At 41.4% G+C, this 18,153-nt stretch overlaps 1 protein-coding gene across 1 annotated transcript in view; it reads right to left on the bottom strand.

Moving 5' to 3' along the window:
- Positions 1 to 196, bottom strand: part of ADSL (adenylosuccinate lyase) — a 20,085-nt gene extending 19,889 nt beyond the window's left edge. The window contains exon 1 of the mRNA XM_019515144.1: positions 23 to 196. Coding sequence (XP_019370689.1) covers positions 23 to 184 — 162 coding nt within the window. The 5' untranslated portion in view covers positions 185 to 196. The remainder of the gene's footprint in view (positions 1 to 22) is intronic.
- Positions 197 to 18,153: the final 17,957 nt, after the last annotated feature.

Raw genomic sequence — 18,153 nt, forward strand, 5'->3', positions numbered from 1 at the left:
GGGGGGGGGGGCGCCTCGGTACCTTTTCAGCCTGGGCCAGGTAGAGCCAGAGCCGCCGCCAGGTGCCGAACTTCTTCCTCTCGCTGAAGTTGAAGCCCATCTCGGGGCTGGCGTAGCGTGACACCAGCGGGGAGTGGTAGCACGCGAAGGCGTCCGCCTCACCAGGCCTCCCCGCTGCCGCCATAGTGCAGCCGCAGCCGGGCCACTGGCGGGCGGCACGGCAGGCGGCTAGGTCTTCCCTGCCTACTGTCGTAAAGCACCGGGGGGAGGACGCCCCGCCCCGAGCGCGGAATCCGGCAGGAGGGTGAGGCGAAGCGGGCGGGCGCCGGGCCGCACCGCCTTCTGCTGGCGGGAGGTCGCAGAGCAGGCAGGGCCCTGGCTGCAACCCGGGCTCTTGGGGAGGCGGCGCCCGGAGAGCTTCGTGCGACTCGGAATGGCACTGGTGTTTTGAACCTCCTCATCCATACTATTCCAACCCCCATTCAACCAAACCACTTACCCACTGTGCAAGGCCACATTCAGTCCCTGTTCCTTTGCCACTAAATTGACTTTTTGCAGAGCCAAAGGGCATAATCGCTGTTCTCAGCCCTGCTATTTTTAGGGCACCTGGACTTAAGTGTCAACAGAAGCGGCTCCAGGCAGGGAGACACGACACAAAAAGCCATATGCACAGGTTGTAAGGGGGCCCTGCCCAGATGCATGCCTGTTCCTGAGCCCTCGCTGTGGAGGCCTGCTTGGCCTAGTGTTGAGTGCCTGGAAGAAAGGACATTCCCGCGTTCCTAGGCAGCAGATGCCACGCTCGCGTTGCTCTCACAGCAAGGGCACATTCAGGTAAGCGTGCACAGCCTGTGGTGCCACGCACCGCACACGCAGATGTTCCCACCACTACTACTTTTCTTGGGTAGGATCTTACACTAAAAGCAGGGCATCACTTGTGGCAGCAGCGTACACTGCCCGAAACCAAAAGTGTTCTGTTCCAATTTTCCAGTGCTTTATTTTTCCATGGGAAATTTTCCATTTCTAAAAATGGATTGTTTCATAAAATTCATTAGTAACAATGAATGGAAGCCAATACAATATTAGGCAAGCTTGGCAGTTTCAAAGTTGTAATAAATGTTTTTCAGGTGATTAGGCCTAGGAAGTGTGAGAGAAAGTACATATATATTTTACCGATTTGTAAACAGGAAGGTAAACACTCACATAATAATCCAAACCAAAAAGCAAGTTATGAATTCACCTAACTGGCTGTGCAGGTCAATTCAAAACCAAAGCACAGCACATCAATGCACAGTTCTTTGCATGTGCTAAAATTAGTGTCTCAGCAGCTTTCAGTGCCTTTTTTTCCTTAAATTTAAACAAACAACCTAAGTGAAGTACATGCTATTGTGTATGGTCTTTACATTTTTACAAGTAATCCAATAAAAAATAATTTCCACATAAAGCTTTGAATTTGTTTGAATGTAACATTTAAGTCACATTAAGCGTGTTGTATTTAATTTTTTTTCCTAATCAGATATTTCAGTTCAAATATCTGTGGCTATTAGAACATAAAATTAACACAGGGGTACTTTTTAAAGTTTTGTTTACTAAATATAAGTAAAATAAACATGCTAAATCAGATCACATTCTATTTAAGGCACTGGAAAATTTTCCAGTTCCAAATTTTCTGGAAAACCCGCATCTTTACCTAAAACCACAGCCAGCTACTAGCTGGGCTCCACGCTGCTAGATTTCTACCACCGGACAGCCCAGGTGCTGGCCCCAGACTCCCCTACCCCACCTAGGGCAACCTCCTGTGGTACATGTGCACAGGCATTCCCCAGGGACAAGCAGTAGTGCCACAACTACATGCCATTGCTATCTGTCCTTGGGGAAACTCAGGTGTGCTCATCTGGACACCCTCGAGTTTTTTCCTGAGATCTGATCCAATGGGAGAGCTGTTTTTCATCCCTCTGGCTCCCCCCAGTGCTGGAACTAAATCAGAAATATGTTCTCAAATTACCAAGCCTGAAAAACACTTCATTTTATAGAAGAGCTGAGAACAGCATGGGGGGAATATGCTACATCACTGCCCCCATTTATCTGCTGCTTGATTTGAATGGCTCTTGACAAAGTCAAATCACATGAGCTAGCAAGAGAGAACAACTATAAAAATGGCTGAAAACTCATCCTGGGGTAAAACCCACAATGAAATTCTTATGCCCATACAATACTTCACACTAGCAGTACAGCGGCAGGCTTCTTACAGGGAGGCAGGATGCATAGACAGAGCCATGAAAGGTCAGTCACTCATTGTGTAGAGACCTGTCCCCACTCAGTTTCTAGTTAGAAAAAGCAACAGGCAGTGCAGTAGACTATGACTCACATATTTAGAAAAGGATGGCGAGATCCCTTCTGTATCATGGAATAAACAGATGAACCACCTGCTGCACAGGACAGTGTTTGAAGAGGGGAAGGAGTGTAGAACATTAGAAGATTGTGGTACTGTTCATGGATAAGGTAAGGCCACCACTCTTACAGCTGAGGCCAATCACAAGAGCTCCATTTTGAAAAGGTATTATATAACTAATGTAGTTTTAAATTTGAATACAAATCATTCTCCAAAATGCCAGCTGAGAATATTTTGGGAGTTAATTCTGATGCCCAGGTAATGACAGCAATCTCTTTACTTGCATATGGCCAGGATAGTGCATTTGGTTAATACATTTTGAGCCATTATCAAAGTGGGAAATGGAACTCTAGGGCTAGGAGATATCCTTGAGCTTCCTTTTTCTGTGTTTGTATTCATCTTCCCAAATATCAGCTGGAAGAAGTATTATGAGAGATTGACTATCAAGATGGTTATTCACTCTCTTATCCCTCCCCACCCCGCCCCTCCCCTCCCCAAGCTTCAACAGCTTGCTCCTTGGCTCAGCTAAATCTGGAAGGAACTGGCACTTCAGACCCAAGGAAATCTAGAAGCACAGAGCTATCAAGTTAGGAGAGACCCCTCTGCAGCTGAGTACAGCATCACATAACTATACAGCAGGAAGATTTGAAGGAGCAATGCCCAGGCTGGAGTGCCAGTTTACAGCAGTCTGAAAAGGTATAAACTGAGGGCTTACCTGGAGTTCATAGGATGGTCATTAGTGGAAGATCTTCAGTAGAAGCAGAAGAAACCATGGCATTGTAGCAAAGCAGAATCAATGACAAATATCCAAGGTACAGCATGAAGTTACAATACCTGAAAGCTGACCAACCAGGAAGATACTCTGAGTAAGCTGGACATGTTGCCAGGATAACAGACCGAGCCATGAAGTTACTGTTAAATATATACTTTTGCACCAGTAACACCCTGAGGCCTTAACTGAGGATACTTCCGTGCTACGCTGGTCCCCTTTGGAGGGATGGGGGCGGAACTTGAAATATGAACAGTCCTTTGAAAAGTAACACGTAGCATCAACTACATCCAACTTTTTAATTTAATAAACTAAAACAATTTTCTTTCCCTACAGATGTGTATTTGGCCAACCAAGTCACCAACAGCAATGGGAAAGAGCAAGCAACTGCCACTTTTTCATTCAGAAGTGTTATTTTTAAGTGGATGTCCCTTTAATGCCAATGGAGGTATATCGCAGGAGCAGCCTGAATGCAATGCAGCATACATGTGGAAGGAGAACAGTAGCAGTGCATTGGCTTCCTAAATTAAAAGCAAATCAAATTCTTCTGTTTCAGGGAGAAGGTGGGAGAGTTAGCAGATGCCTTGCACTCAGATATTCAGGGAAACCAGAGAGCAAACATGTGCCAACACGCATGCTTTTACCCACTTTCTTCCTCTGCCCTTCCCACTTCTATTTCATTGCCTGGAGAATGTGTTGCTACAGAATGCACTCCATTGTCATGCAATAGCACTTAAAAAAGAGGGACTAAGCTTCACAAAGGATATTTAAAAACTAAAAGGATGTTTTTAAAAAAAAAACAACCCTCCCCCAACCCCCCCAGCACTTTAAAAATCAACCTAATGTACTATATATAGTAAATTATGGGTCATATTGTGTTTATGTTTCTAATATGTAGTTTCACACTGAAGTCACAGTGTGATCTGGTCCTCAACCTTTAGCATTCTAAAAATCCTTCTTGAGGCTACTATAGTACTCACTCTTCTGCAAAGTGCCTCATCATCACTGCTGTGTTTCAGGGATACAGGTTGTAGCCGTGTTGGTCTACAGGCAAAAGGAATCAGAGCTCTTGGTAGAGGTGGTATCTTTTATTAGACCAACTAGCTATTTGCAAAAAAATCCTGCAATTTTTTTTTAAATTTTTTTTGCGAACAGCTAGCTGGTCTAATAAAAAGGTATCACCTCTACCAAGAACTCTCATCACTGCCAGGCAGTTCTGACCATTGTGGGACATGTTTTCTATGGTACACCCAGTTGTATATTCTGTTCACACAAGACTCCCATGAGCTGCAAAAGGCCCCCAATTAGATTCTTCTTCTATACAGAAATAACTGTGGACTTACCAAGGGTATCCAAACTCCTACACAGGGGCTGCAAGCAGAGAACATAGAACTCACCTCCCCCCCCCCCACAAGACAGTATGTTCCACGTAGCAAAATAAACTGACAGAAAACCACAGTATTAAATGCTTAGCAGCCAAACACATTTATTAGTCTTTTTTCTTTTTTTTCCAGGAACCCAAAAATATTTTGTAGTTATAATGTAAGCAACTGAGTTGCACATAATACAATCATATCTTTCAAAAAAAATAAAAATAAAATAAAAACAAAAGCTGTTTAAAAGCCCAAAAAAACCTTCAGAAAACTTATAATATGTATTACACCATCTCTCAGTTTCAATGAAATGACGACGACTTAATTCCTTATTACTCTTAACTTGTCACACTCCAATAAAACATCACCCTTTTGTTTGTTTTTTTTGAAATCCAGCATGAGAAATACAGTACCTGCTATGGCAAAAATACACATAAAATGCAACTTTTCAGCTTATTTGTACATTAGTAGAGTTTAAACATTTTATTGTTTTTAAGTGAACCAGTGATTTTAAGTACCACTATACTAAAAGTAAAATAAAAATATAGAAAAGGGAGAGAAGGGGGGCAGCCTGCCATATGAGCACCTCTTTAAAGTGCTGAGTTTCTGTGTCCATGGAAAACCACTAAGATAGGAAGCAAGTTCAAACAACAGGGTGTATGGAATTGGAATCAAGATGAAACCTGGGTATGTGAGCCACTGCATCACCCTCTCTATTCCCCCTTGTCCTGTCTTTTTTTCTGCTGCCTACCAGAGATGTGGAGAAACCAGAAAATGATTTTTAATAAAGGAAGCTATTTCAAGTATAAGAAAAAAAACACTTATAGGTAACTTCCATAGAGCATCAATGCATGCAGCCACTATTTTTATTATTACAATGTTTGCTTGTGGGTGACAGTGTTTCAGGCAAGAGGACTTTAGCTGTACCTTCCTGTTACCTATTTTATGTGCAAAGTAGGAAAGCTGCCTTTTCTAATCCAGCCATTTTGGACATCAGTGATTATCTGCTCTGTGCCTCTTAACTATTTCTTTTAAAGGAAGGAGGGAGGAAGGGGGCACTATTTTACAAACACACCCAAATGAAGTTAAGTTCTTCCTCCATTCCTCCTCAAGGACACACCACCTCTACTCTCCATTTCTTGTTCGCCAGCAATGATGAGAAACTCACTAAACCCCTGATGCCCACCATTAGCCAGTTTCCTGATCAGGTAAGGCGGCATTTACCTCTGTAAACATAGCCCCTTAGGTCTGTGGAACTCAAAGCAGCATTTCATGTCTCCATTCAATCATGGAAACTAGAATAGTTCAGATCCCCTCCCCACCACTGCTTTTCTCTTTCCTGCCACATCCCCCTCCAAAAAAGGTTGCCTTTTAGCAGTGGGAGTGGATGGATTCTTTTCGGAAAAAAGACACAGCTTTTAATTTCAAAGTAAACAGTGCAGAGTTACTATCAGCAGAATCATGTTGCTATGTTCTGTTTCTGTACGGGAAAGAAAGATCAATGCATTTGTTGGATATCCTGCACCTTGGGTTAGTTCCAGAGGAAGGCAGCAGAAATCTAGAATAATAAGGGTGTGTAAACCCTACACGGACACATGCATGATTTCAGATTTTTATCCTCTGCAGAATCCGTGGACACAATTCAGCTGTGTGCTGGGGGACATGGAAAAGGTGACATAGGGCAACAGTGGAGAGATGATCCTAAGGCCACAGGGAGCAATGCAAAGGACGGAAAGGACCAGGGAGTGTCAGAAAGGGAGGTTTCAAATGCAGAAATTGAAACCAAATCTCAAGATTCAAAGGCCAAATTCCAAAAGGCATGGGCTCATATGCACATCCCTGAGACGCATCCAAGAAACAGCGGCCACATGATCAGAGAGGGGAAGAATGCAGCAGAAGTTCCCTGACAGCTGTGGCATCTACCCAAAGACCTCTTCCCCAACCACCCTTCTTAAGAGATGCTGGGAGAGCTGTAAGGCATATACACAAGCAGCATCAACTACTGAATGTCCGTCTCCCTATTTCTACATAATATTGGTATACAATGGCTTTTGTGTGTTGTGGGCAAGGTGACATCTTATTTTAAATGTCAGTATTAACACTCTTTGTAGGTTAATTCAGGGAAGGAAACAGGAAGTGATACTACCTTCTATTCTAGGAGCAGCATAAAGTGACAAGGCTCTTTATTTTACAATATCCCCAATAGAATTACAGGATAACTTCTCCCTTCCTGATGGCAGGAAGAGATGCGTCTACTTGAGGGATGACATCACCACCCAATGTCCATTTATAAAGACAGGGAGAAGCAGACAAACAGGATCCAACATGGAGTTTTGGGACAGGAGAAAAGACCCAAATGCTCCATCCAATCAGGTTTGATGTCTACTTAAACACCACTTAAAGCAAAATTGGCATTTCTACATGTAGAAGGCAGAAGCTGAGACTGGTATGACGGAAAAAAGAGAATGGGCAATGTGGATAGTTTAAGTACTTGATTGACTTCTGCTATATTATTTAGGATCTAAGGTTTTCAATGGCTTAATGGTAAGAATGATATGGGGTTCCTCCTTCCTTACAAGCAAACAATATAAGGAATGAGTTATCTTGCTGTATTAACTCATATAATACTTCAATTGCAATTTTCATCTTTAAAGTGCTGTCCAAGCACTTACTTAACTAGTTAATCCTCACCAAAACCCCCGTGAGGTAGGTAAGTATTATTATCCCCAGTTTACAGATGAAACACAAAGACAAAAGTAGTTAAATGACTTGCCTAAGGCCAAAGAGGGAAGAGTAATGGCCAGATTAAAAAAACTCAGGAGTTCTAAGTTTTCAGTCCTTGCTCAAACCTCTAGTCCAAGTCTCTTTTCAGAGAGGAAAAGTAAGAAGAGGATAAAGCTTAGCAAAATTGAAAGAGAAAACCCAATTTTAAAAAGTTAAGCTAGAAGGAGAAATGTACCACGAGGTATTTTGTGATTAAGAGTTAAAACTTCAGGAATTTTATTTATTTATTTTTTTTTAAAGGCAATCTGACAGAGTGGAACCCTGATAAGATCACATCTGCAAGGCAGGCACAGATGCGAGAGTGATCATCAAGTCTATTACGCATTACAGTACTGTGAACGTCGACAAAAACAAAACTGCTGCATGAAAACACTGAATACAGGCAGGATAGTCTACTGGTTATGATACTGTATCTAAGATAATGCCAAGAGTAAGGTAGGTACCATGGATCACCATGGGCAAAGGAAAGTTAAGTCAACAAAGACTCCTATTAAGACAGCGAAGAGGGCAGTGAGATTAATGCTCTTCCATGAGGAAACCACTCCCAGAAGCCAACTGAGCTCCAGGTATACATGTGAATGACAAGAATCAACAGCATTTAGGAGAAGGATAAGTGAACTCTTGCTCATTATGACAACCAACGTTTCACAGTATATAAGGATTATTTCTTTAAACTGGAGGACTTTATAGTCTGTTACCTAAAATTTATCATCACTGCCAACACTAATGCTACAGCACCAGTGGTAGTAGTAGCACAGACAAGGTGTCTGCAGTTGCTAGTGTTTTAACGTCACCCTGGACCTGCTTTGATCAGGGCTAGAAGCAAGTAATTTCATTAAAACACCAACACCTTGTCTGTAAGAGCTCTCACCATTTAAACTGTGCTAGAGAGGATGATAGTGGAAATTTAGGAACAAGTCAGTGTAGACACTCTGTGAGTACCGCCCAGCTATGTTCCAATCCTCCTGAGAAACAGTGGCTGCAGTAATGGAGAATGAGTAGGTAAATCCCAAAAAGACAGTGCCAGAGGCACCATTTTTCCTGAGCTTGCATGGGCCTAAACAGAGGTGGTAGCTTCCCAGGGAAAAAAGCCGGGGTCTCATTGTCACACTATTGACCCTGGGTTAACACTGCATGGCTAGAAATTACAATCCTGCAGAATGTTTAGGGTTGATTGGGTTGTTGAGTCAACCTTAACTGCATTCTCCAAAACTACACCTAGTTATCAAAATGGCCAACTTCTGAAAACTAAAGTTTCCAAGGGACCTCCTTCCACTTCAAAGTCATCATCTACTCTCTTCTCCCCCCATCCTTTCCCTCAGATATGGATATACCATGGACACAGAAACTGCTGAACAGTTTAGCAAAACTACCTCTTCTTCCCTTACACCCCCCTTGCAGAATGCATAGTTTACAATTCACTTACAAAATAAAGAAGCAATGCTGACCACATATGGGACCTTTTTTTTTTTTTTGAAAAATGAAAAAAAAAAAAACAAACCTCTTCTTAAGTTCAGTATCAAAATTCACATTTGCATAATAATACATTTCAAGGCCATTAGAGAGGAATGAGAGCGAAGCAAAGAAAGCTGCAGGGTCTCTCCTCCCTTTGTCTTCCTGAATGGAGCTGAAGGGATCCCACTAGGAGTTTCTTTTTGGGGTTGGGATTGAAAGGGCACCAGCAACAGCTCTTCATCTTGTACACCCTGGGTTTGGGGAGGGGTGAAGAGGTGGTTTATTAGGAAAACAAACCACCAATAAAAACAAATGGAAGGAGACACTGCAGATTCCCATGTTTAGCTACAAACAGGTTCAAAGAAACAAAAAAATTACTTCAGTTTTTTTTGTTTTTTTTGTTTTGTTTTTTTTAAACACTTCTACCTCACCATTTCAAAAACATTTTTTCTTCTTGTGTAATACCCTGTTCATTTAAATGGCAACGTTAAGTGTGCTGGAAGTTGAAGGGTTGAAAAAAAAAAAAATATATAAATTTTCCTGTTTCTCTCTTCAGGACATGGACAGAGAGGGTAAGAGTGTGCCTGCACCCACAAATGACAGAAGCTACAAAACACCTTTTCTACGTGCATAAATGTGTCTTGAACATCATGTTTCAATACTCCAGTGCTTACAAAAAATAAAGCAAGCCACGCACGCACACATGTGCACGCACACACACACACACACACACACACACACATAAACAGAAGCTACATAATACATATACAAATTCAAATTTGCAACTGTGGACTAGCCTAAAATTACCATCAGCTTCTGTGCGTCACTCCTTGCCCCTTCTCACACCCCTGAATCTCTACCACATACAATTCTGTATTGTGCAGTGTAGAGACCAGACCAAAGATGCTGCTTGTCAAAAGGGACCAATGGGCTGGAATGTCTGACCTCTTGAAAGAATAAAATTGACCATTTTCTCTCCCTTTCCAGCCCAAGCGGTCTCCTTAAACAGTCACTATACTCACAAAGGCACATTCATAAATACCACATTTAAACTTACTGCTTGTAAAAACACAGAACAGGGAAAATGTTAAGCGCTTATACCCCAAACCTGTCCCTACTGACCCAGCAAGAAGTGTCACAATGTATCACTTGGTGAGACCCTACTCTACCTTCAGAAGGTACAGAGTTCTTATGGAAGTTTCCCAACACCTCTTTTTATTTTTATTTATTTTTTGCATAAATGAATGCTTCTTTTCATTTTTGGCTTACATATTTTGGAATACAGCACACTCTCACTATAAAGCTTTGTTGTAAGGCTACCCTCTAAAGTAAGGCTGTCCTACCTTGGCTCCCATTTTCAGTCCTTTATGCTTCTCCTCCACCCACCCCCCACAAAAAACACAACAACACTCAATGTCAATGATGCCCTATATAAAAAAAAACGGTGAGCCAAATCTGGCAGAAGGGAGGGGAAGGAAAGCACTTAATACCATATCACTAAAAAAATGTAATTCCCAGGAAGCTATGAAACTTGCACTTCCTGTTCAATGTGAGCAAATGTTCACACCTCAAGTTGTGTTGCATTTAAAACATGGGAGGAAGTTTCTATTTATTTGTCTGGTTTAAAAACAGGTACAAAGGGAAAAATAGTTATTTGAATGCACTGATTTGTACTTTAATACCCAAAGCGAGGCATTAAGTGTCTGAGGAAATGCTTCTTGCTGAATACTGTCTGCCTTTGTTGCTTTACCCATGCACTTTTTCCTTTCTCCTCTTTGCCCACCACATGGCCAGGATTCTGCCACAAAGAATACTCAGTGCTGCCTGGCACAAAGCTTTCTGCCCTTTGATGCGGAGTGCACTGTATTTGCTTGTAGGAATGGCTGTCAGATTCAAGTCAAAATTATTCCAATCCAGATTACCAAAAGCAATGAAAATGGTGTTGTGTTCCCTGCCCCCACCACCCCAATCCCTAATACTGCTAAAGGTCACCAGAACCACCTGCCACAAGTACAGCGGAATATATATTGTTTCTTTTTTTGCAGAGGGCACTTGGGTTTGCCAGATGCTCTCTTTTACAACACCAGGTTTTGGGAAGAGTTTCAGAGATGAAAAGCAACATGCCAACAGACTCTGGAATTGTGCTAATGTTGCCTTGTTGCATGCCACAGAGAAGGTTACAGCTACACTGGCCTGACAACACAGTTTAAAAAAAAAGATTTGAGCCCTACTGGGTCAGAAGGCTCAGTTAGATGATTGTGATGGGGGGATTTTAAACACCTTCTGTAACAGAGCTAAAGCACATTCAAATCTTGTAGCCCACTACAAAATTCAGTGAAAGTCTCACCAACACCACAAAACTGAATCATGTCCTAGCCACTTCCCCTTCCCCTGATTCAGTTTTAATAGCAGCATTGATGGACAGACCCTTAAAACTACCACAGGCAAAACTGGGTTCTCAGACAGCTTGGTTGGCTGGTGTGGAATGGATCAAATTGTATGGCTTTGTCTACTTTAGGGAAAGTTTAGCCAGAATTTCCCCACTGTTGGCAACATAGGTTCTGAAGCACTGGTTGGACATTTTGCAATATGTCCCCAGAGGAGACAATGCCTATCAGAACAGTGCTCAAAAAGTATTCGTCACTAGCTAAGCTACACTTGTGTCCTAATACTGTGGAATCCCATCCACAAACCCCTTTAGGTACAAGAACTTAAGCTTTGTTTACATTCATGCATTCGACTCTGATGTGACAGTAGAGGATCATGGGCTTTGTCTACATTAGAGGAATTCTGCAAAACGTTCCCACTGTTTTGACAAAGACTTTTTAACAACACAGGAACCCTCATATTGGTGGACTTCTGTGGCTTGAAATATCAGGTCATCCATACCTTGCTTAGAGACTGCATAACTGATATAACGCTTAAAAAAAATAAAAATCACAGGATTTCCCATAATACTAAGAAAGGTGAAAATGAAACTCAACAGTCAGGTATTCTTTGAAATATTAATGGAGACAGGCTTTAGATTCTGCATATGCTGCTCCAGATACAGGACAAAACTAAGTATTGATACAGTTATACTCTGAAAGCATTTGCTTGATTCTTATACATCATTTAAACTTTGCATTTTTGGTAGCATTTTCTGCATTTTTGTTTGCATATTTACAAATAAAGAGAAATGCATCCCTGCTAAATAATGGAACTTTCCTCAGGAGAGAGAAAAACTAAACCACAACCCAAATCCATCAGGACTTTGTATCCCGAAAGGCTATACTCCTATCACAACGAATGTTCGGCAACACTGGAGAAACCCTGGATGCCGAGGTCACATGGTTTACAATGAACCTGACATATGTAGGCATGGACAAGCAGTGTTCCTGGCTGTGTTGGTAGCATCACAGCTCCTCAGCTACAATTTCAAGCCCTAATTCTGCAAACACTTACACAAATAGCCCTTACTCATGAGTAGCATCTACTCACGGAGGTCAGTGGGACTAATTTGCATAAGAATACTCCTATATGAGTTTCTTGGATCTGAATCAGAGGCCAAACATGGACCTCAAGATGCACACAGTGGCCCATTGAAGGCAATGGGAGATGCACATACAAGAACAACATCAGACCCAGAAAGAGTGAAAGGCAGCCGAAGAATGAACCAAGGAAAAAATATTATTCTACAGTACCATTTAGATGCACCTATCAAAAAGGTGAACAGTGGAGAGGTGGCAGCATTTTATGAGGAAGGAGAGGACCATAAAGAGCAAGTTGGCTTTTACAAAAGTGTCAATTGCCAGTTCAATTCCTGCCAATTAAAAGCAAAACAAGTAGAAAGATGGTTTCCAATATGAATTTTAAAAGCTTCAAGGTGAGTCAACTTAATCTAAAAGCTCAGTTGTTCTCTAATCTTTGAGGTGGTTGCAGCAGCCAAGATCTGCTGAAAATATTCTGTTTAAATTGCAGAGGAAAATGTACTTTGTTATACATCTCCACCCTTCAGGTCATTTAACTTGAATGCCAAGGAAGAAAAAGCTTGTGTAAAACCTTACAGTATTTGATTGTAAAAGTTCACCACTGATGGAGAAGTGTTCAAGAAAACACAGACATTTTGGGAAGGACTGCAAATCTTCCTAAGGTATAGGGAATATATAAAATTAAAGCGACTTTCCATAACCAATGATAGTACATTTAAAATTCCCTAGTTAATTTCTCTTTTTGCACACTAGAAACCTTCACTAGCACTTTTTATAAGAGCTGCTTGGGCAGGAGGAAGAGGAGACTAAACCCATACAAATCAGATAAGTGATTCTATACACTTCAAGCAACATTCAAAAAAGTGGGAGGGGAAGCAGCCAATTCCAAGGCAGGATTTATGAATAAGCATGGTGGAGGGGGAGGGAGGTTGGCTAGAAGGCTGAAATAATGAAACACTGGAAAATTAAAGCAAGCAATGTGGGGCAGGGGGGAGAAGGAAAACTGTGGGGGGAAGTGTATTTATGTTGTATGGCCGTAAGGAGCCAAAAACAAGAACAGCATTTTTAGTACATCTGTGTTTTCTCTGGTACTTTGTAAACACCTTGGGAAAAGAGAAAATGTTATTTTCAGGAAGGGTTTGACACCTATCCCTAACTGACAGGAAAAGTATGCAGCCTATTCTAAGAAGCGCCTCCTCCATCCCTTCTTAAAGACTTATTGTTAGAATACAGTCCTTGATTCAGGATAAGGAAACCCCACTTCCCTTTTTCATGGACTGACACTGAAGGGAATTACTCATTCACTCTTCAACAAAGATTTAGCCCACCTTAGGAATGTTTCCAGGCTAGCATGGTTCCCATAAATGCTATTTCTAACAGTCAGGAAAACTACATAAAACCATGCTTGCCCCAGTGATCAGACAAGTGTAACTGTAGTCTGAATAGGAACATAACTGAGAATTACATTTTGCAAATTGGGAAATTGAAAGACTTAAGATTTATTTTGCTGCCCTTCAGCAATTTAGGAAAACTATCGCTCAAGACACAAAGGCTTAAAATAAAGTCTGCACAGGTCAGGGATGGGCAGCATGTGTGCTTTTGGAAGTTATGGGGAGGTAGAGCAGGATGCTCTAAACGGAAAGCATGAAGAAATGACAGCTAAAAATATTTAAATGTTCCAACTTCTCAGTAGCTACCCATGGTTGTTGCCAAATGACTGCGGCAAAGGCTTTGGGTTATTTTTCACTAAGTTCTATTGCTCCCTGTTCTCAGGACACTGCCAACTGATAAAGCAGAGCCTCTGGCAAATATATTTTCCTTAGGAAGGGAAGGAATCCCAAACCCCCAAAACAAAAGAACCCTTTTACTGGCACATTACACCAAAATGTCACAAATTAGTTGGTATACCGTTATCATACTTGTGTATGCACACTTGCAGAGAGAATGCAACACACAAGTTTGGGGCAGCTGATGTGACAGGACAAGAACTTGGCATTTGATTTTTCAAATCATAAAAAGCATACTAAACTGTTTAATAACTCATTGTAGGACATGCCTTTGCAGCATGCTCTTTTTAATCTTAAAAGTGGGTAGATTCATCTCCCTGGGGCTACACATGCCTCTATTTTGCAGGACATGTACATGTAGGTAAAAAGGCACTAAAGCGGTTTGTGGTTTCAGCCTAACAACTGCAGGCAGATTAAGCCCATCTCTCTTAGTGCTGGGAGGTTGGAGTTTCCCCATCGGAGTGCTGAGAGCTCAGTGAAGTTATTCTCAGGGCTAGGAGTCCTGACAGCCAACACCAATGAGGTGAGCAGGAGAGCTTAACAAACAATCCCCTCAAAGAAGAAAGAAAAGAGAAACAGAAATACACTTCTGGGTGAGAGATGAAGAAAAACAAGCAGCAAATCTTCAGAATAGGAAGTTAAAATTTGCTAGGGTGTAATTAGAAATTTAAATGAAATCCCTTTTGTCGTCTAATGCACATTTCACTGGAGCCTTTATATCCTCTCTCCTCTCCCCCATTCTCTATATTTAACAAGGAGAGACGTTACAACTGCTCCATTATTGAGATACTCCATAGGTTTCCTTCAGTACTACTTGAATTTAAAAGTGGTTTAAAGAAGCACTATCCTGTATTTCCTGCTCCTCTCCTTAAATTCAGGTCATCTCATTTGGCCAAACCATACTGCATTTATAGTAAGGTTTAGAGCTTTATTTTGTTTTGTTTTTCAAAAGGTGCTTGGAGGGAGATTGAATTTTAGTTTAAATGCCAAAAGAACTAAATGATTATATCTCTCCATTCACACACACCTCTCTTCCCCATGCAACTGCACACACACTCACATGAGACTAACAAAACTCTGTAAAGAGTAACCCTTCTTTTCCTACAACTTGGTTTTTAGGATAAAGAAAGAATTTTTGTTGCTGCTATTGAGAAGTTTTCTTATATTTCAATTAATTTTTACAGTCTTTAAAATTCTTGATCCCCCATTTGACAGTAACGTTTGGAGATTTTTTTTTATTTTTTTTCCTTTTTATTAATTTTTTTAGCTTTTTCTTCTTTTTTTAAAGTAAAAAATTTCAAACTTTTTGAAGATTCAGGAACTTGTAAAAGTTTATCAACAGGAAAGAAACAGCCATCTATCTAGGATAAGATAAGGTTAAATAAACCATCTTCAAAAACTGGCTTCCTACCCTAGAATTCCTGAGAACGCTTGCAAATTTAAAGCAGGAAAATAAATGTTAAAACAAAAACAAAAAAAACACTGTTAAATGCTCCCAGAGTTAGTCTTCATCTAAAATATATATATGCACTTTTTGGTCTTTTTTTTTTTTTTTTTTTAAGTTTTAACTTTTGTCCCTTTGAGCTTACGATGGAAGAACATTGTAGCTTTTCATTTTTAAATATTTCAAATCCCTCATTACGTCTTGTAAACAAGAGGGGCTCTAGCACCCGGCTTTCACCGCAGCATCGCAGTGAACTCAACTACCCAAAGTGCAGGAAAAGGGACCATCGGGCAGGTTGGGAGAGAGAAGCGGGGGCAGAAACGTAGCAATGAACCAGCAAATGTGGCAAGTCGTATGACAGAATGGATACTGGCTTATTTAGGCCACTATAGGTGCTTCATTGGGAAGTTCTGCTGGCACAGGGCTCTTGATCTGTACTGCATGTTAGAGCATGGCTGGTCTTTAAGTTGAGACCACCAGAGACAAAGATTTGTTTCTGGTGTGCGTGTTGAGGGGACTTAACCGGTAGGAGTTGGAAGAAAAATATTTTGTTTCAATGTGTACGGTGAAGTGGAAACGGAGATACCATTTAAAAAGCATATCTAAAAGGGCCAGAAAGTATGCTGCAGACTCCAGTTTACTACACATACTCACGCAGCCACACACTTGCACATAACACTCTGTATACAAATCTACAGGCATATGTAAACGCAGCATTCCCCTCAGTCAGCTCTCTTTGTGACATGGGGTTTACATGGTTAGGGCAATAAAAGTAAACCAAATAAAATGAAACAACCCCCACCCAAAAAAAAAAAATCCCCACTCAATTCTCCCATGCCTTTCCCCCATTTTGACACACACATGCACAAATGACCCCAAATGATGAATCTGTCTTTGCTTCTCTCCCTCCAACCCATGCTTAAAGTGTTCAATACATTAGATATTATTATATCCTTCAATGAAGATGCTAAAGAAAAGAGATTCCCCTATCCTCCCTCCCCTACAGTTAATAAGGACAGCAGAGTCCTGCCCCCACCCAGGGTTGGAGCGGCTAGGGTTTTGCTGGTACAGAATGTCGGCACTTTATGTTAGACAATATAACAGAGCTAGACAATGCCACATGTAAGTGCTAGCACTTCTAAGGAGAGTACCGGCATCTCTCTTCCCTCTGCCCCCTTCTCCCCACAAATATTTCCTGCTTTGTGTAAAGGGATGTCCCTTCAGGTCTGCTACAACTCTTTTTCACAACAAGCATCATTGTAAGTTTTGTTCCCAGCGCACACATGCATGCACGCACGCACGCACACACACGCACACACACACACACTGGTTATCACTGTGGATTATAGGTCACCCCTATCCTGCCCAGAGTACTACTATACTGATGCTCAACCCCCTCCCCCAAAACCTTTCTTTAAATACAGAAATTAAAAAAGCAATGGTACAGAAGAAAGTCAAAACAAAAACAAAAAAGGTGCAATACTTCAAAGGAAAAAAAAAAAATCTTTTCTAGTTATATACCTGCCTAAGCAAAACCACGTACACAGGAAAAAACACAACACGGAGAAACAAAGGAAACGTTTGAAGTACACACTGGTTTAAGAACATTCGTAAGTAAACGTTTCTGTCAGTGATGGTCTGGTGCTGTAATACACCGAGGCCTGGCACAGGTAACGCTCACTGTGAAGGACGCAGAAAGGAGTTAGCTGCATGTGCTTTCAGGAGATGAGGCAGGCAGGCAGGCCAGCCAGCAAACTGTTGACATAATTGAGTTTTGTCAGTTTTAATATACGCAGTAATTACATTAAAATGCTAATTTGGTTGGGCTGGAGTTTCAGGCTTTTGATGGATTCTTTGTGGACAAACAGGGGTGCATATATAGAGGATTGGGGAAGGGATGAGAGGCTCGTTTTCTAAAGACACTGAACCTTGTAAAGGGATTGAAGAACATTCATCTTGACCACAGAGAAACATGATGTCTTCTATCCTTGTTTCCCCTCCTCAGAAGAAAGAAAATGGCTTGCATTATAAAACAAACATTCTAGGGTTCACTCACAAATAACCCCAACATGCAGACATAAATAAATAAATACACTGCTACTTGAAAGACAACGTTGGCTCCCCCTCACCAAATCCTTTGGATATGGCAGTGTTCTGCTCCCCCACAGGGTTAGAAACAAGGGCTAGGAAGCAACTACCCATTCAGAATGATCTGCAAACTTGAAATAGCACCCTGCTAAAATGAATTTTAAAAAAATCTATTGACAAATTTTAATCCAGCCCAACTGGATTTTGCTATAGCCACAGGGACTCCATCACACTTGTCTTGTTTTCACAGTCAAGACGTAAAGATGGCCAGCCAGCCTGTAGACCATCAGCAATGCAGCGTTCCAAGATTATATATAGAGAGGAAAAAATGCATACACGCGCGCACAAACATGTGCACACACTCACTCGCACAGAAAACAAGCACACATGGGCAGTTACATGTGCCAGAACACACTGGTACTTATCAACCAGCCAATCACAAAGTGTTGGTGTTTTTTTGTTTGTTTTTTGTTTTTTTTTGTGTGTTTTTTTCCATTTTTTTGTTTTTAAAGTGAGGCTCCGTCAAGTCTTCCCCTCCCCCCACCCCTTTAATTCTTTTGAACCCCACCCCCCCAACCCCACCCCAACATGGTA

Source organism: Gavialis gangeticus, unplaced genomic scaffold, assembly GCF_001723915.1.
Source record: "Gavialis gangeticus isolate Ggan-Ray unplaced genomic scaffold, GavGan_comp1, whole genome shotgun sequence".
NCBI lineage: Eukaryota > Metazoa > Chordata > Crocodylia > Gavialidae > Gavialis > Gavialis gangeticus.